Raw genomic sequence first — 21,114 nt, forward strand, 5'->3', positions numbered from 1 at the left:
CTTATGTTGTGGTCAGTTGGTAGTTATGTTGACATGTCGGAGAGGAAATAAAAAGATCAGGTCTTTGATATACATAAATTATTATACAAGTACTGAATAGTTGTTAGTCATAATTCACAACTTTTGTCCAAGGTCCGAAGAGCAGGCAAGCCATTCAATAAATGTTTTATTACATGGCTGAATTAACTGCTTCAAGTTTTGACTTAATACCACAAAAAAGATAGTACATGTACTAAATATTATTTGTGAATGCTAGAAACTAATGGATTGGCCAGAAGTTAAATCAGGAATTTTGTAAAAATATACGCTTATTGAATGGGTTGCCAGTTATTACTGAAAATTATTGCCCAGAGTGTGAAGGTATACAGCATGACATGCACTGGGCACTTTTTAATTCAACATGTTGGCATACTTGCATCATGTCAAAAAACAGTCATATCTCAGTAGCCATTGCATGTATTGGGCCATAACTTGACACAACATCCTTCTCATTAAGTTGGAGAACTCTTAGTTGGAATTGATAAAGTTATTACCCCTATTTGACTTAGAAAATCTGATAGATGTTTTACATGCAACTTGTCATAATAATAGTCAGTTTTGTAGTGAAATAAATCAGTTACACAAGTCCTGCCAAGTTAAGGTCCTTGTTTGACACTGAAGCTGTCATGCTGCCTTATTGACACCTGTTGTATCTAGAAGTCTAAGAAGTGTTTGTCTCAGTGGCACATTGAGTTGTGCTAAAACTTTAGGTTCCTGTAACAAAGGTCAAGGTTGCACTTAGGGTCAGTGGGACAACCAGTGTTATCTACTTTATTATGGTTTCTTTGAGTTTTAAGTCACACTGACATAATTCTACCTGGTTTCATGTTCACAAAACATTTTCAGTCTTGGGTAAGTTTATTTGTCATTAATATCTAAATATCTTGTTTAGAATGAAATTATAAAACTACTTTCAGGTGACATTCTGAACTGGTGGTCAGTTCAGTCTCAGCTTGAATTTAATCATGAAGTTAAGTTTATATAATTTACTGTCGACATTTCAGACACAAACTCAGCCAAAATGGCAAATGTTTTGTGAACATCAGGTCAGGTTATGATATGACTTTCAAGCTATATTGTTGTCTCTTTTGTTCATTAACATTTCAGGCATGGTGTACCACCCTGGTATAATCAATTTGGCTCCCTATTTATAATTAATTTCATTTAAATGGCATATTAAAACATTTTGTTATCACTGCTTTATAAAATTCATTTGGAGTACTGTGTAACACGTTGTCGAATATCCAACTCTAGATGAAAAATTTATCACAAGACAGATTAAACCAAAATCGAGCTCAAATGAAATATATACACGAGACAGTGCCAAACATCGATGGTTTGGGCCTCTGAACACTGGGTTCATTTCACGCACACTTTCTATACAAACACTAAAGACAGTTGTTAAAATTATCCACCATTATTCCACATATGAGCCGTGCCACAAGAAAACCAACATAGTGCGTTTGCGACCAGCATGGATCCAGACCAGCCTCCACATCTGCAGTCTGGTCAGGATCCATACTGTTCGCTAACAGTTTCTCTTATTGTGATAGGCTTTGAAAGTAAACAGCATGGATCCTGACCAGACTACGCGGACTGTGTGCATCCTTGGTGGTCACAAAGCCAGTTTGTCGGGTTTCTTATGGCGCGGCTCAGATATATTTACTGTTTTGATCCCCCTTTTCCATAGCAAGGTTTCTCCTTTATTTCTATTCTACAGGCAAATTCATTGATGATATACTGCATTTTAAAGAACTTTAAGGATGGCAACAGGAGTTTGTTTAGATTATGAATATGTATTACATAGTTCCAATCTTTTTGTATGTGAGAGGTAATGCCAAACTGTTTATTATAATATTGGACTAAGAGTGGTATATTGGTGATCTAGAAGATTACACCGAGAAAGTTCTCGAAAAGTCCACTTCCAGTAAAAGATCACTAGTATGCCATAATAAAAAGATTGGCCTGTTTTACATTATATGAATTTTCATAAGGCAAAAGAAAAAAAACGGACGTCATACTGGATATTACAAGACAATACAATATTCATTGTCAAATACCACAAATTTGATTTAAGCATATTTAATTCAAGATTTATCAAATGACTTGTCCGATGTCCATCCTAGAAAAGTTGTTTCTGATATGTTTGCTGACCGAAAACTTTAAACAATAAATTTGCCAGAAATACTTTGTTTCAAAAGGCATGTCATTCAATATTCAGTGCCGGATCTTTAGAATGATTGTCTGTGTAGACAAAGCTGGATCTGTAGCAAGTCCTCTTTGATAATACCCAACACTTAGCATCTCTGCCTGATCAAGCGATACAGTCAATCTAGGAACATTTTCATTCATAACATTAATAAAGGTTTCAAATAAAAAAAGGAATGTTACATAAAAAATGAAAACGCTATTAAAATTTGTATTTTATTAACCCTAACCCTGCTTAATTTCTATAACAAACTTGTCCATCTTTCAATTTGGAAAGTGGCATTAATTGTTAAAAAGAGGTGCTTACTAAAAAGATACTGGCGAAATGGTAAACGGTGTAGATCATGATTAGACTGCATATATGTGCAGGCAGATCATGATCTGCACTGGTCAAAAAGATCCAGTTTAATTTCATATTGAAAAATTGATGTTTAATTAATATAAAAATTTGAAAAAAAAAACTTCTACCATCATCAGATACATTTACAATGATGTACAGTTTATATCTGGATCTTGCAAATCAATAAAAGATCAAATACCCTTATTTCATTTAAAAGGGTCTTATATTTTACTTGTATATTTCATTTTGTTCAATGTGTACTGGTATTTGCCTGTTTTATGTGTAGATACATAAAGTATACAAGGTATATAGTGGTTTACAAATGGACAAACTTTTGGGCCATATGTATGTTTATGTGATTTTTTTTGCCACAGTTTAATAAATTGTGTAGATCTAGCAATTTTAGGGAAAAAATGCAATTACCAAGTAGCAAGCATATTCATAATCATTACTGATGATCTGAAATCAATACTGTAGTATATATTGGTATAAATCAGTTTTTATTACAATGTTTTTAAAAAAATGTTATTTCGTATTTGGCGCTTTCTGAAACAGTTGTTTACAAATGACTGTATCCCATACATCTCTATTGATTTTCCATTTTTTACTTACCGGAAACTGGAACCAGCAATTGGCCAATCAGCAGACTCGTTGTATCGCCGTTTCTGTCGAAGTCATGTGACGTGTAATGGAAGCGGAGCTATTGAAAATTGAAGTAGAATAAAATAAACGAGCTCCGGAGCCGATCTTGTCGTTTCAGGAGTTGAAATATAGTTGTAAGATGACAGTTTTTAGTTGAATTTAATAAGGCAAGATAAGTTTTGTACCCGCGCTGTGCAGGAAGTTCATATTCACCTACAGTTATTGCTCGTTTAGTTGTTACGCGATGTTGTTGGACTAGAGTTTCGCACTGTTTAATGTTCGATACGATGACAGATTGCTGGAAAATAGATAAATATATGAAAAAATGATGATTGTTTTACAAAAGTTAATGGATAATGCTACGGAATGGCCACGTTCGAACGGGAAAATCTCTTATGATATTTTTTTCCCGAGCATATAAAAAAAGCAGTTGAAAACTCTGCTTGTGAGGGGTAAAAACCCTTGTCTAGGGAGTAGTTATAGTAGTATGGGTTTTTTTTTTAAATTTTAGCTCTAGGACCCAAAAATAAGTCATTAAACCCAATTCACCCACATTTTAACACAGTTCAACCGTGCCGGACCCCTTTGGGTCCATTTGTATAATTTACAGGTACTGCCTGAAGCAATCACAATTATAGTTCGACCACGAAATGAAATCTGATCGGAGATCTGATACATGTATAATTGTTTTGTTTCAATGCTAAAACTATTTAGTGATTTGTCTGGAATGCCTTTTTCTCTTCTTACATTTGTATATATGCTAAAACCTCATGCTGTATTTCTTATACCTGGGTGAAATAAAAGTTTTGTTCTGTTCTGTTCTTCTGTTCTGTATAAACAGTTCAAATTGTATGGATAGCCAAAATCTTGAAATTCAACAGCAAAATACCAAAAATGTTACCAAAATTAGATGTGAACCCATTACAACAGGAAGAAGTGAGAAGAAAATTCGTGTATGCAGTTTCAACCCAAGATCTGTCAAAAATAAGACAATTTCTCTGTGTGATTATATAGTTTCAAATGATTTAAATTTTTTTTGATTTGGTAGCACTCACTGAGACTTGGCTCGGAACTACCCTGGATAAAACGTGTATTTACGAACTTGTACCGAATGGATATTCAATTAAAAATGTTGCACGGTGCAGCGGCAGCCGTGGAGGTGGTGTGGCTGTCATACATAAATCTGCATTTACTCTTCGTGTTGTTGCATCTAGTCGTGACAAAGATTTTAAACAATTTGAATACATGGATTGTAATTTGAATATCAATGGATTTTCTGCACGAGTGGCAGTGATATATAGACCACCACCAACAAAACAAAACGGTTTAAAGACTAATGTGTTTTTAGATGAGGAATGGCCTACTTTCCTGGGCAGGTGTGCTACAGTTGACAAAGACATCATCATTGAGGGAGACATGAATTACCATCTCGATATTCCATCAGACCGAGATGCTGTCAGAATTAAAAGTGTACTTCAGTCATGTGGTATGCATCAACATGTGAAAGGACCAACCCATGCCCGCGGTCATACATTAGATGTTGTTATAACCAGGAACGACAGCAAAATATTATCATGTGTCGAGGTCATCGATCCAGGTCTTTGTGACAATACTGGTAATATGTCACAGGATCACTATGCAATTCACTTCAACGCCTGTGCCACAAAACCAGCTCCGATACGGAAGCCAGTTTCTTTTCGGAAATTACGCTCTATTGACGTAAGTTCTTTCAAACAAGACATCTCAGCGTCCCTTGCACTAAATACGTTTCCAGAGGGCACAGAAGTGGATCAGAATGACATCCTCACATCTCTCGGCCAAAATTCTGTAACAGTCCCCGTGCTACTCGATCTGTCTGCAGCTTTCGATACGATTGACCAGCAAACACTGTTACACCGACTCGAACATCATTTTGGAGTCACAGACAAAGCACTTGCATGGATGTCATCATATCTTAGTGACCGCTATCAAACTGTGTGCGTTGATGGTGAGCTGTCGACGCCTATGTTGATGAAATACAGTGTGCCCCAGGCATCATTGCTTGGTCCAAAGAACTATATCATGTACACTAAACCCGTGGGTGCCATATGCAGATGTCATGGACTTCTTCATCATTTCTACGCCGATGAATCTCAATTATACCTATCCTTTAAGCCGATACAGGCTGTGGCTAGAAGCGAGGCTTTGCGCCGCATTGAGAGCTGTCTGGCTGAAATTGTCTCGTGGATGCATTGCAACATGCTGAAGCTCAATGCTGATAAAACGGAGGTAATGCTATTCACATCAAAGCGTAACTCAAGTACATTGATGACGTCTCTGTGAAGGTCGGTGACTCTGTGATAAAGTCCACAAAATGTGTTAGGAATCTTGGCGCAATATTTGACAACAATATGGATATGGAACAACTCTGTGTGCCGGGCTGGATATGCACAACTACGCAGAATAGGTCACATCAGAAGGTATCTTACCAGTGATGCCATAAAGACCCTTATCAACAGCCTGGTAACTTCACGGTTAGACTACTGTAATGCCTTGTTAAGTGGCATCCCAAACAGCACACTTAACAAGTTGCAACATGTCTAGAACACGGCAGCTCGTGTCATCACTAAGATGCCCCGTCGCAATCATATAACGCCGGTTCTGAAGGAGCTCCATTGGTTGCCAGTGAAATACAGGGTGCAGTACAAGGTTCTGACCCCTGCCTGTATTAGGGATATGATAGAAGTGTATAAACCAGTCAGAAACCTAAGATCACAAGACACGCTGTCACTGTTTATGCCAAAAACTAAAACCATGATGTATGACAATCGCAGCTTTTCGTGCACTGCTCCAAAGCTTTGGAACTCCCTTCCCGTAAAGATCAGGGAAGCTGACACGCTAGCTGCTTTCAAAAGCCTACTAAAACCCCACTTCTTTGTACAATATTCTGTTAACTGACCGATACATTAGTGCTTTTATTTTTCTTCTTCATAAAGCAGCGTAGAACAGTACTTTATCCAAGGGTCACTTAAATACTTTTAAATATGTATGTATGTTTATCTTGTTTAATCTATACGTTTTACATTCATGATTTTTGTTAATGTTTTTTGTATGGGTATTTGTTTGTATTTTTGCAATTTATTCTGTAAAACACTTTTGAACGTGTATATGTGCATGAAAAGAGTGCTATATAAATGTGGTATAATAATAATAATGATATGTTACTTCAGACCAAATGTCGGTACACAATAACTCCGGTAAGAACTCCCTTTGTGTGAAAATTGGAAGGTCACCTTACTACAGTGATGCTGGTATGTGATTTTATATATAAATAAATGAATCATTTACACTTCATATTGTATCAGTATGACCTATATTTTATTTTTACTAATCCATTGTCTTTACTGTCAACATTTGCATTATGTAGGGAACTTAGTTTTGTTCGGACACAGGTATAAATTTTGTCAGCAGACCAAATGCTCATGAAAAGGCAGTCTATATTTTAGTTACACGCGTCTTGCTGATCACGAAATATACATATTCATTTTACCTGTGACACTGTCTGGGTCCACACATGTTGCTACAGTTGTTGTTGTGGAAGTGGTAGACGGTGTGGAGTAGGATTCGTTACGTCTAAAATCAGCGTAGATGTAGAACGAATCGTAGTCCCCAGGCCATTCGAAATACAGACGCGTAGTATCCTTGCCACATATCGTCCATTTATTCTTCGCAGACCTATCTGAACCTAAAAACAGCAACAAGGAAATGGTAAACGTTTCCTGAACTTAAAAATATTAGACTACTGAAAGAAGTTTAAAGTTATGTGTTATGTAAGAAAACTATTTTTTCCTCATTATTTTTTTTTTTATTGAAAAGATGTAATATTGAAAACTAAATAATTGTAAATATAAATTCAGCTACAGAGATTCAAGAACAACAAAGTAAACGTAAAGAACTCAAATTTACACCCTACTGTTTGATTTACATTATCCGTATCAAGATTTTTCGTTCTGCACGAATCAAATTTAAAACTACATGTATACCATCATTCTAAAGGTCTCCGAGGATGGTAGTAGGATCAGTTCAAATATTTTGAGTATCTTTAACAACGTCAATATATGGCAAAATCACAGTATTCAGAAAAAAAAGAAGTTTTTAGAAATTGTATAAATGTTTTGCATGGACATATAGCTTTAAGCTAACTTATATATCCTGAAAGTTTTATAAAAATCCATTCACAAGTAAAAACAAAACTGACTTTATTAAAGATTCTGTTGTCAAACATTGTTGAAATTTACAATCATTATTGACGATACATTCAAAACTTACCAAGATATTTTGAAAATTTAAAATGATCCTATCACCAGCCTTGGAGTTCTTCAGTAATAATACCAATGATATTGTTTTACATTTAAAGAGAAATCAGTGAACAACTTCATTACGGAAAAGGTGGTCCAGACCATAATTAAAAGCGTTTAAGGTAATGTACAAGTAATGATCGGTATTTTCCTTACAGACTTCGGCATTATTCGCTTGTAATAAAAATGTTCTATTATGACCGAGTAGTGCCGAAATTGTACACGTTGAAAAGGTTATCGCACCAAAATTAACGATTGCCATTATATGTCTACTGCCTAAAGAGTAAAGTCTTAAAAGTTTAAAGAATGTGCTTGGGCTGCAGAGAAGTGTACGGTAATTTTAAATTAAAATTTGCATGATAAAGAAGAGGTTGCACTAAATTTTCAGATTTGTTAGTTGAACCTTGATACACAGTGACGTATGTTTTCCCACACTCCTCCACACTCTCTCCGGTGGTCTCTATGTCCAGATCCCAGACGTGAAACTCTCGCCAGTGTATACCAATCATCCGCTGTACAGTTGCCGAGGGCATGCCACTCACAATGATAGTGCATTCCCAAACTGTGTTTCTAGTGAGGATATAAAAAGTACAGAAATGATACGTATTATTACAGTTATATATGCATGTTACAGAAATGTGCATTACTAGATAGCAGTCACACGCGTTTCGCCAACTACAATAATAATAAATCTAAATTTAGTTTGTAATACTAAAATTAGCATAAGACAAAGATGTTTTACATAACTTAACAATCACATGAGGTTTTCAGGTGCAAGAACTAGAAAAGTAACAAATTGTGTTTCTAGTGAGGAAATAAATAGAGCTGGATTACCATTAGCGTTTTACAAAAGTAGGAACAAATTGTGTTTCTAGTGCGGAAATAAATAGAGCTGGATTACCGTTAGCGTTTTACAAAAACAAACTATAAACATGAGTTGTATCCTTGAACAATTACAGATTTTGTACTGAATTGTGCTTCTAGTAATAATGTATGAAATGCAACTTGTAAGTAAGACTGATTAAGATATATTCACAAGTATTTAACCTTAACTAACAATCACATGTGTGTCTCAAAGAACAGTAATAGTATATCATGAAATCATAGGTCATACTGATTGGCCTATCAAGTTTATAAGCGTTTTACATTTAACAGTCACAAGGTTAATAAAAGCACAGTCAAATTGTGTTTCTGGTAATGATGTATAATATTTTAAATAGATAAATTCGTAAGTGTGTTACTTAAGATAACAACAAAGTCGGCAATTTCCGTTTATGAAAGTCGGCAATTTCCGTTTGTTTACGTATGCCATTCCGGCATTCTTCGGTATTTATGAAAAATATTTTTCTATTATGACCAAAGGATGCCGAAATCTCGAACGGAAGTTACGTTATTGAACAGAAATTATCGGATATTGTGTTTTAACTATGTAGGTATAATTTCTCGTTTGTAAAATAGATCAAAGGTCTGTATATCAAAATTAATTGTTTACATATATGTTCATTACAGCAACAAGGGTGTTTAAATTTGAAAGCTGACGAAAAAATGGATTTTATTTCATTCTCGAAAAGATATGCATCCACTTTAAATGTGTACGCTTAATTGAATGCATTTGGTATCGTTCATGCATACTCATTAACAATCTATAGTGCACCAATTACTTCACCACTTAATTAACATTCCGGATATTTTACCTGTTCAATGTATATTCAATTGCATACATGAGAGCGTGTTTAAAGAGTGTCAGACTGAAACGTGTGTGAACGTGCTCCATATACGCCGACTGATAAAAGAAAACACCGAAGCAAATAGTTCATACTTAATCTACCCTATGTCTGATATAAGAAAAGAAAAAATACAGACGTTAATATCAGTGTTACAAAATAAACAAGGACGAAATCCAACAGAAAATAAACAAGTTGGATAAATTCAAGTTATGTCGCATACTGCCAACTGTTAACGTTTTCTATTAGAATGTTAAAGTTTTATGGGATAATTTGGCATTTCAAGTAAGTACATATAGTTTTATATCTTTCTTTTTCATTATTTGTTGATGGTTTTAGCTGTATACACAACGAGGCAACCGTGTTGTTAGCTTTAGGAATGTTACAACTGAACGAGTTTATACTAAAGTACGTATTTTAATTCTGCGAGTTATTACAAAAGTACCCAAAGACGCCAATTTTATGCTCATATTGAATTGCTTTTATAATTTTTGACCATTGAATTGAAAGTAATTTTTCATATCTTGAATTAAACTTTTTGACATTAGCCAAGCAAAAATTAACGCTGACCTTATACACCGGTCAATAGGATTAACTGTGGATCAACAATTAATATGTGGAGTCATGTAATTTTCTTTTCATTTACCAAAATTGTACAACCCTTCATCCTAGACGTGCATGTAAGAACCGTATATCGTCCCTCCAACAAACATACTCCCAACTAGCTCTCCCCACTGAGGTTTTTACGTCGGTTTAAGCATAACGCTCCCACACAAAGTTTTAAACGAAGGTTGTAGCAAATATCGCTCTAATCTCAATAACGCTCATCGGGAGCTGCATACCGGTCACACCTTGAATAAAACAATACATAAATGAATAATAATAATAATAATAATACATAAATGAATAATAATAATAGATAGATAGATAGATAGATAGATAGATAGATTAATTGATAAACTTTGTTATAATAACCATAATGATAATAATCCGTTTATGGCCCCTCAACCCCTCCTATCGCCGCATTACATCCCCTCTCCGACACACACACGCTCAGAAAGTAATTCCTCTTCGTTTTCGGGCGTATAGCTTGCTATCATATTATACCGAAAAACATACCATTCACTTGGGAATGTTTCTCTCTTAGGCGTAAAAAAAATGTTTGTTTCCGGTATCCCGACCTACCCTAAATTTTTGGCTCGACCCTAAATGTTTTTTATGGCCTAGGAGAATAATTTTTTCAACTTTTTGACAAAAATCGCAAAACTGCACTTTTTATGCTTTAAACATGGTCAGTGATGTTAGAAATCAACTTACTGATGCTCTTAAGACATAACCCCTCCCCCATTTTCTATTCATTTTTTAACACAAAAATAATTTCCGAAAAGTCTCCCTTAGTAAAAAAAAATTAAAAAATTAAAAAAAAAAACAAAAAACAAAAACAATTCCGACCTACCTACCCTAATCTTTTTAGCTTTCTTGAGCATGTTACCGGAAACAAGGCCCTATTGGACTTATTCTTAAAAGTATACTTTTTACGTACTGAATGATATAAAAAGCTATGCAATAGAAAAAAAATAGAACAGTGATTAATTGAAAGCTTTTTTTCAGCAGAAATATTTATATTTCCCTAAAAATACCTTTATTTTTAAATATTGCGTCTTATTTGATAAACAATAATACGTAATCATCGTGACAGGGAAAGACATACCATGTTGTACCATTTAGGTCGAAAGTCTACTTTACATGCACGCGCATTTTAAAATATACGTGCACTTACAAAATTATGCGTGGAATGTTTTATTTTGTGTTTTTTTTTTCTGCAACTTAATGTCACCCAAGGTCCGCTGTGTATCTACGTCAGTGACGTGGTAGATATTGCTATCATATCCCCCAGCACCTGTGCCTGTTAGTTTGTTTTTAAACTTTCAGTCTAGCCCTGTCCTGATAAAAGTCAATTTTTGTGAAAGATGTGTATTGCTTTTGAGAGAACCAAAATACCGTATGCGGTGTTATGTAATATGATAAATAAAGACCTGTAAAAACAATCCTTCTCCTATAGCCTTTTTTTTTGAAACAAAATCTGAGAAACTTATTTGCAGACAACCCAAAACCGTGACGTTTATACAGAGTGAATCGAGTTATTGTCACAACGTTGATAAAATACGCAATTGTAAACAATATATTTCCGAATGTGTTATATTCAGGTGGCAATAAACAGTTTTTGTAGAGCTTCCAAAACATTCCATGACGCCTGAATAATCAAACAAGTCTGTAACTGTAATCAAGCACACCTGAAAAAGAAAAACAATACATTTTTGGATTCACGATGACTGACTTGATTTAAAACACAGTCAATCAAATTTTCATCTGTCATCTTGGGTATAACTAAGCCTGGACCTCTGTGGAAAATGGCCACAAAATCTGGTATCAAAAACACACAAATTTGCCAAACTTCAAGAATCCATAGGAACTTCCCTGCAAATGATAGGATCATTTTGTTTACTGCTCTAGAAATCCGCGACACACCAGAATCTGAAAATGTATTTAGAGGTATGTGCCATCCGTACCGTTTTTGACCTATTTACAATCTCCCGAGGCCCCTGTCAAATGAGCATCTGTTTTCCTGACTAGCTGTAAAAAGACGTTTCGCATTCACCGCCATTTCTCAACAGGTACTCGCTATACATCATTGACTGGCTGAACAATTAATTCAATGTCCTCTGATTCTAAAGATTTACAGAAAACTTTCATTCATTATTATTTATAAGACCAATAATCTATCCAATTAGCTAACTTACCTGATATGTCTGATTTTGACCTGGCCAATTCGAATGTAGGGCTAGAAACTGTTTACTGCCTCCTCAGCTCAGTTTTAGTTTCTGCATAAGAATTAGTTTGACCAGTTTTGTATGAGTTTTGTATCTTTTAATGTCAAGGCCGTTGACCTCCGCACAGTTACAGAACGCTGAAATTACATGCTCTTATTCGTGACTGATTTCTTAAATGATGTTTATGGCTGCGCATAATGGTGTTTTTTTAGATCCAAGAAATATTTCTCCAACAGCATGATAAACATCACACGAGTAAACATGTTATTATTATTATTATTATTATTGTTTCCTGTTATGGACATGACATAGAATACAGAGCGGTCAGGAGACAAGTGCCATTAGTTGATATGCAAAAGACATTGATGTATGGTACCCAAATCGTTGCGCACGCAGCTCACAGGCACCTGTCTCCTCATTAAGATCACTTGCTGCTTTTTAATGTCGTTTGAAGAGTATTTAGTCCACAACTTTTAGCATACTGACCGGAACATGTATATTGTCGTGTACATTTGTAATGTTTTAAATCTAAATTTGTTTTCTGTCTAACTTTTTACATTTGTATTCATATGCATTCTTTTGAATGTTTTACTGTAAAGCACTCACACGCATGGTTACCATGATATAATGTACATACCTGAAACGAAAACTTGACATAGCTTTGGTGGCGAATTAAGTGCATTTTGTTATGTTGCGTTGACATGCGAGCGTTTTAAGTTGGGTCGTCCTGGTGCGCGCGCAAACATTAAAAAAAATATCATTTAAGTAATCTATATCGTCCTAGCACGCAATAACTATCAACAGTGCCACAGCGAAACACTGACTGCGACAAAATGATTTTTTTTTGCACATGCTTGCGCGCTATTAAAACGATTTCATATTGGGTCATTAGCATAATGAAATGTTTTATTATGTCGTGTTGGTGTGCGGTATATGTAGCAATTTACGTGTGTGCCAAGATGACATAACGAAACATTTTATTTCATATTGACGCTTATGACTACACTCCAACGCGAAATAAAATGTTTCATTTTGTTTCTTGCAATGTTTCGTTATAGCGTGTTTATAGTTTCATTTTGCCATGCTAAAGCGCGCACCAAGACGACACAACGGAACTTCAAACACGACAAAATGTGTCATATATGCGGCGCGCATGCCAAAGGACATAACAAAATGTCTTAAAATTTTAGAAAAGAAGGTGTTGTGTACATTTGCATTTACCTTTTCAAGAACTTTTGTTGAGGTAACACAAACGCAACAAAGAAAACAAATTAATAGAATGTAAAAGTGTTCAAACCTGGATATAGGCAATTGATTATAGCTCTACGAATCTGTCTTAACGGGACATATTAGTTACTTTCAGAAACACAGACTGTTTTAACAAACATTTACGTTACCACGTTTAAATTAGAAAGAAATTTGAATGTCGTACAAAAACTACATTTGACATAGAACATTCGAACTTTGAATAAATGTCGTTCAGTGCTCGACATTTTACATATGGTATTCAAGAACATTGAATGAAAATTTAATGCGTCGGTAAGAAGGCCTATATATATATATATATATATATATATATATATATATATATATATATATATATATATATATATATATATATAATCGGAAACTTATAAATTATGTATTTTGTAATTATTGAAATATATGCACAGGCGTACGGAAAACACCAAAAATAAATGGCAAGAATATGATCAAATTCAATTTTCAGTAAAATATAAGCTAACGTACTTTTAGAAGTATAATTTTTATTTTACTAACCAAGGTGAGTAGACTGACGGACGGACAGACGTATCATAAAATATATGGACGGACATGTCAGACATAGGACCAAGTTATGAGATGACAACTTCAGCGATTTTGCACACATGTAATGTTATTTTCATATATACATTTATAAGACGCTTTATTCATTGTATAAAGTTAATGCATTACTTGAGTTGTCCTTTCGAAGTTAAGACTGAGTGGAATTTAGCATTCTGATATTCGAACTTCACTCACACTAATGCAAGATCAACTCAATGCCCACTTGAGTGTCACATACCCAAGTCTGAGTTAAGTGCAATGAGTGTAACGACAATTAATATATCCATACTTTAAAAAAAAATCGTCTGTTTCTTCACAGACATTACTACAAAAAATCTACACTTTATACTGGTTACATATTGATTTGATCTTTACATATTATTCTTTTTAAATCACTTACTACTGCATTAGTTATGCATGCTTTTTTGTGCCTAAAAGTAAAACGCGCATGCTTTGCAGAGATTGTAGGCACTTAATTGCCTAAGCGTACAATAAAGTTTTACCGAAGTTGTCTCCATCTTTTTCGAATACTTTACCCACGATCATTTTTACAGTTCAATTCACTCCTATTCAGATTTTTCATACAGCGCACTTTGATGCAGTAAACTACAACTATAAATAGAGAACGATAACGAAAACATTATCGGAAAAGTCGATTATTATTCTTTATTCAAATTTGGTAATTCAGGTTTATTTCATGGTAAATCAGGGTTTTCTTTATAGTCAATACGATTCAAAATTAGTAAAACTATTTTGTCACGGATAATGGTTTCGCTACCCGATTCCCCTTTTCTCAATAGTAACATTTAACATGTTATTGTTACAAATACCGTGCGAGAGTAGTATATCTAAAATCAATAGTGCCTACTTGAAGTTTGTATTTTCAGTTCACCTGTGTACCTAGATAACGTTGACATATCTAGAGCTGTTTGCTGATTTACAGACTAATAAAGGAATGTAACATTAAAGGTAGGGAATAAAATTTATAAAGCCGAAATATCTTAATTTTAGTCATTCTATTACCACCTCATAGGGAATCCTATACAAACTAAATTTATTTTCGCTTGCTCACGTCTACATTCGTTTTATAAAATTATGTACACAAATAAATGTCAACGAACTTTTTGTATTACTGATAGTGGACATTAGTCAAAATTTCTTTTCTCGGAGCCAATTCGTCACAATGATTTTGAAGGAAGAAAAAATTTACCAACCACGTATGTTGTGTATGTCTTCTGTGTTATGTTAAACGAAATCAGTTTGATCTCTTATTCCCATCCGTAGTTCGGTTGCAAATCGGATACCCATCCTGACCAACTAAACGATATACCTGAGTTAAATATACAGGTCATAGCGCCGCTTGATTACGATTCAGTAACAGTCATTCACAGATTCATACATTCCAAATAGTTCAATAACGAGAATGCTGATAACTAAATTCATGACAAACACTATGTCATCTTCCGCCAGTAAGCGGCCCCTTTTGATAAGGGCAAATTAAATGAAATTGCAACGTGACAATTTTCACAGACTGTTCCTAACTGAATTAATTAATTACCCCACAGAACGTTTAAAATAAATTACTTAACGTACATCTGTGTTTTGCCAGACTTAAATACAAAGTTTCTTATGCCGTACACGATTAATGTCATTATAAAAACATTAACTTACGACACTAAAATTTAACAGGAGCAGACCATACGCAACAAGTAAAATTGTAAACTTTACTTGATAAACTGATTAAAAAAAAAATACAATCGTAAATTTTGTATCGTTTATTTATGATTTAACTTATTATTTATTCGGAAAACATCCTTAATGTTACAGTGTCTGGCTATGTGTTAAGAAGATTGTTAATTTTATATAGAACATACATGTTACATGTCATAATTCTTTATAAAATAGGGTCATTATAACAATAACTTAATCTTGGATGATTTATTCTGCTCAAGTGAACATGATGTATAAGCAAATTCATTTACCATTGTATACGGCTCTTGCGGGCATCATGTGATCAAGACAATGTTATCGCAAATTCACTTAAGTAGAATAAATCATCCAAGATTAAGTTATTGTTATAATGACCCTATTTTATAAAGTGTTATGACATCATCAGAAATTTCCCATTGATTTATTATCATGGCTTAATCGAAGTTTTATTTTGAATGGATATAATGATTAACATAGAATATTGTAATGCCCATAGAAATAATAAGAAAGTTTTCGTGTTAGCTGATCCACAGTGTTATACATGTTTGTTCTCTTTCGATATCACAAACTGACATACGGGCCTCAATGTATTGCATCATCGTTTTGTAAATTTTTGAGGTAAATGTCAGATTTTATGCATAAAATACCTGATCCACAGTGTTATACATGTTCGTTCTCTTTCGATACCACTTTTAACTTAGAAGTGAATGTTGTAACGAAATCAAAATAAAAACACTGTCACAAACTGACAGACGGGCCTCAATGTATCTGTAGTTTAAATGCAGTTTTGCATCATCTTTTGCAAAGCAGAATAAATCATCCAAGATTAAGATATTGTTATAATGACCTTATTTTATAAAGTGTTAAGACGTCATCAGAAATTTCCCATTGATTTATTATCATGGCTTAATCGAAGTTTTATTTTGAATGGATATAGTGATTAACATAGAATATTGTAATGCCCATAGAAATAATAAGAAAGTTTTCGTGTTAGCTGATCCACAGTGTTATACATGTTTGTTCTCTTTCGATATCACAAACTGACATACGGGCCTCAATGTATCTGTAGTTTAAATGCATGTATTGCATCATCGTTTTGTAAATTTTTGAGGTAAATGTCAGATTTTATGCATAAAATACCTCTCATGTGTTTCTTTATTTCATAACTTAAATCCCTATGTAAATTTTATTAAATTCGGTTAAGTAATAAGAAAGTTGATATTTTTCAAACTTCAGTAATTTATGTTTTTATCCCCCAAACCACTATAACGGGCCTTAAATTGTCTAATTCAAAATCCGCGCCAAAGTAGTCTGATTTCACGGTTATGTCGTGATTCCCGTGAAAATCGAAATAGCTAGAGTTCACGGCAATGCCGTGAGTCCCGTGAAATCCAATATTTGGCGGGACATAACCCTACAACAACATTTGTGACAGCGAATCGAAATTATGCCATCTTGATTTTCTGGGTAGAAATTGTGCTCGATCGAGGTAAGAAATTTATTTGGTAGATTTTTGTATAATTTTTGAATTACGATTTTTATCTAGTAAATTTTGGTTCATTCTGCAGAATTTTGTAGAACGTTTACTTGTTGGCTATATATTAGTTAGTTTCGGTATGTCAGGCTAATTCATTAAATTTTTCAGACTTTTGTAAATTATTTATTTCGAAAGAGGGATCTAAAATATTTCGTTAGACTTATTATACTTATCTTCTAGAAACTGAAGAACATGGCATAGTTTTGCAACTATCCAAAATGTTTAAGAAAACCCGGCTGTGGAAATTTCCACAAGCAAGAGATAGATTTCTTATATAAAATGCCATATAGCGTAGGCTATAAGCCAGATGATTGTGCACTTTTTAGAAGAGTTTTAAATTTGTATGATTCTTGCGTATTGTATCATAATATTACAATTTTGATGTAGAACCGATCGCTGCATGAAGTATTTTACAAAATATAGGTCGATTTTAGGAAACTTTACCAGTGGAGATTTTCATTGTACTTTTCATAACTTTTTTATTTTTTTGCTCAATTCTAAAAATACCTTGTACAAATATTTGTCTTTTAAATGCCGATGCGACAAATATATTTGTTTGATGTTTATTGCAAAATTATTGGAGCGTGTCGAACTTTATTGATTGAAGCATTCTGCACGTAAAAGATATATATATTGACTTATTTTGTAAAAAATCATGTAAAGATTAAGGTTGGAGCCGTGCCAACTAGAATTAACATAAAAGTGGATAAAATGTCAATGTACGTATAAGTAGATTGATCTGAAACTGTTTAGTTAACAATTTCATTGCTATGTTTTCATACAATGTTCAGAAGCTTATGACAAAGACAACTGGACCGTGACAAATAGTATTTATTGCACGTATGCACGTATTCATTTGTAAATATTGACAAATACTATAAAAAAAATCATGCAGATGATAGCCAATAAGACGTTCATATGAAATAAGGCAAAGTGTCAAAGCGAGCTTTACGACTTTGTTACTACTCGAAATGCGCAGATTCTTAAGAAAGTGTTCAAGTAAGGAACGAAGGTAGTAATTCGCCGATTCTGCCTCTCTGGTCACACTGAACACTAAAAGTAGTCTGTGTCAGTATATAGTGCTATTTTCCCATCTAGTTAATGTATTTACATGCCAGATATAAACTGTTCATCTGTGGATGATTTAGAGCTACGTAACGTTATATTGTTCTACGTTTGTGTAGAACCTGCAGGGTAGAATGTAAGTGAATGTACATACCTGCTGAAGTCTTCCTACGCAATATTATCGTTTTATCAAGTATCTCAGTCACGTGACCATGGCTTCATTGCATAATGGAAAACCCAATATTTTTTTTTTATTTACTGATTATCTATAGATAAACTTTTAAGACGAGGGTTATCTCGCAAGAAATGTAACACTAGACATGGTGACAAGAAAATACTTTGCATTGTTATTTTACATTGAAAATAGTAGCGGAGACATTCAGTACATTGTAACCTATAAAGAAAAAATTAAACCGTTGCCATTTCTTACAGGTACGAAAATAGTTATTAGCTAGATATGTCCCTGAAGAGCCGTGGCATTTTTTTCCAATTTCATTCTAGAATATTTTTTGTAAAAATGTTATCATTTTTCCATCTAGCTGGAAACTTTGATAAATAATTGATAAGTAAGTTTGAGCAACCGGATGACGTTACATCATTATCATTATTGTACCACATATATATAGCGCTCTTTCCATGATAAACATGCAAAGACGCTTTACATAGCACAAACGAAGCCTAGCAGGGCGCGAAATTAATCGTCTGTGCTCTCTACTAGTACAAACAAAGAGCGATCTGACCAGCGGGACAGAGTGAGAAAAGGCCGCTAAAGCCCCTAGAAGGGACTTTAATAGATCAGTTAATGTTTTTTTACGATATTGTATTTTGTTTCTTGTTTAGATCTGCTTACATCAAATTTAAAATGCTAGGTATCTTATTATCGTAATGTAATTCTAAACTGTTTTCTGTAATAGTTCAATTACCATTTGTATTGAACATTATATAGATGTTGTTTATGTAAAGCACTTTTGAACGTATTTTTATATGTAAAGAGTGCTATATAAATATGGTATATAATGATGATAATTATAATAATAATGATAATAATAAAGGAGGAGAGAGAGAAATCCCTTTAAGATACAGGCTTGTCCGGTTAACTTAGCTTAGTTCTTTTTGCGAATAGACAATCTGGTTCTTTAAACGTGTCCGGTGTATAGCTACGATACACACAAAGCCGTCTTTCCTTGGAGAAACCAGTACAGTCCTCTTACCGGACGTTTTCTCTTCACTGCACAAAAAAAGAAACAATTTCTCCACGACAGTTTTAGAATCCATCAAATGTATGAAAGTCGAGTAACGATTCGAGCTCTATGTTAAATACGAAATTAAATGTATCTTTATGTCGAGTTCTGTGTATCTTTATCAGTTTGTTTTGTCAAGTTGTGCGCATACCAAAACAACACACACACTTTCAAAATTTTGTTATGATGTTTGAGGTGTGTGCCAGGACGACACAAAGAAACGTGTTGCCTAAACCACGCGCACGACAATGCAACATCACAAAACACCCTAAAAGCCACCATAGATAAATCAATGACATCATTTACATGTGACAACATACTGAAATTATCACGTATATCGCAGAATAATTGAAGACGAGTTTCAGATGTTGTCATCGACGAAATGAAATTGTTTAACGGGCTGATTAGAAAACGACAAGTTTTATATAAAAAAAGTATACAGTTGACGATTTCGCGGCAATGTTTTTCGCATGTTCAGTGCCGTAACTACACTGAGGCACACCGAGGCAGATTCCTCGGTGTTTTTTTCTTTCTTTCTTTTTGTTTTCTTTTTTTACATTTGATATATCTATAAAAGTTCTGTTTTCGCTCTAAACAAAACAGATACATTTGATAAAAATATCTTACCTGATTTGTCTATATACTCAGGTATTTGTGTAAATGGTTTATTCAAATCCTCTTCGTAGATGTAAATATTTCTTTGTCCATTTTAGGATTTCTGTGTACTGAAAACTCATTTGGATGTGTCCAATCAAGAAATGCCCGAGTCATATATACATACTGATAGAAATGATATCTTGACTTGACGTTTTTTACGCTGGCTTACGAAAGAGACATTGAGTTTTGGTTCTTGTGCGATTGTAGAATCAACGGTAACTCCAAAACATAGTCACACATTTCCCTCCAATCATTTGTCATATAAGCATTCAATTTTGTACTTTTGCTTGTGAATCACACAAAGTTTTACTAACAATTTCATAATCTGGCTTTAAAAACGTACCATTTTCTCGTGGAACTTAAGAACTTCTGAGCACACTACCTGTTCTCCGATTTACCAGTCTAGTATGGTAAACTCGCAACCTGAGTTGCTCAAATTCATTTTTCTGCAATGACTTTTAAATGCATAGTTTTGCCTTGTTGAATTTTCCACATTTCTCTAAGAGGGTCCCGAACCCCACTTCTACTTTTACTCAAATTTCACAGACATGTAGTCGTATGCGTACATTTTAACCTGATTTGGTAAGGTTTTTTGTCAGAGATGGTGTAAATGTCCCATTTATCTTCTATCAATCTAAAATTTCGCGGGGAGGACCCTGGACCCCATCTTTATTTCTACTCTAGTTATGCAGCCGGGATATGTGTACATTTCAATCTGACTCTCTCAAATTCTTTTTCAGAGATGTCTTAAAATGCACCATTTTGTCTTTTATAATATCAAAATACTCTTGGGGAGGACCCTTGAAATCCCATCTTTACTTGTATACCAATTATGCAGGCGACTAGTGCAAACTTTTTAACCTTATTTCCTAATTTTTTTTTTCGAAGGTTGTTTAAAATGCACCTCTTTGACCCCGAACACAACCCTGTACTCCAATTATGCAAGCAAGTAGTGTGTA

General features: G+C 34.1%; 1 protein-coding gene across 4 annotated transcripts in view; it reads left to right on the forward strand.

Moving 5' to 3' along the window:
- Positions 1 to 8,933: 8,933 nt before the first annotated feature.
- Positions 8,934 to 21,114, forward strand: part of LOC123548476 (monocarboxylate transporter 9-like) — a 29,948-nt gene continuing 17,767 nt past the window's right edge. Inside the window, exons 1-2 of one of the 4 annotated variants that reach the window (XM_053546361.1) lie at positions 9,109 to 9,575; positions 14,833 to 14,914. Coding sequence is in view for 2 of the 4 variants with exons in the window: in XM_053546364.1 (XP_053402339.1) it covers positions 9,541 to 9,575 (35 nt within the window). In the remaining 2 variants the exon portion in view is untranslated. Of the gene's footprint in view, positions 8,996 to 9,105; positions 9,576 to 14,832; positions 14,915 to 21,114 lie in introns of those variants that run through there. The other 3 variants (XM_053546363.1, XM_053546364.1, XM_053546360.1) reach the window with 3 other exon arrangements.

This window comes from Mercenaria mercenaria, chromosome 6 (assembly GCF_021730395.1).
Source record: "Mercenaria mercenaria strain notata chromosome 6, MADL_Memer_1, whole genome shotgun sequence".
Lineage (NCBI taxonomy): Eukaryota > Metazoa > Mollusca > Bivalvia > Venerida > Veneridae > Mercenaria > Mercenaria mercenaria.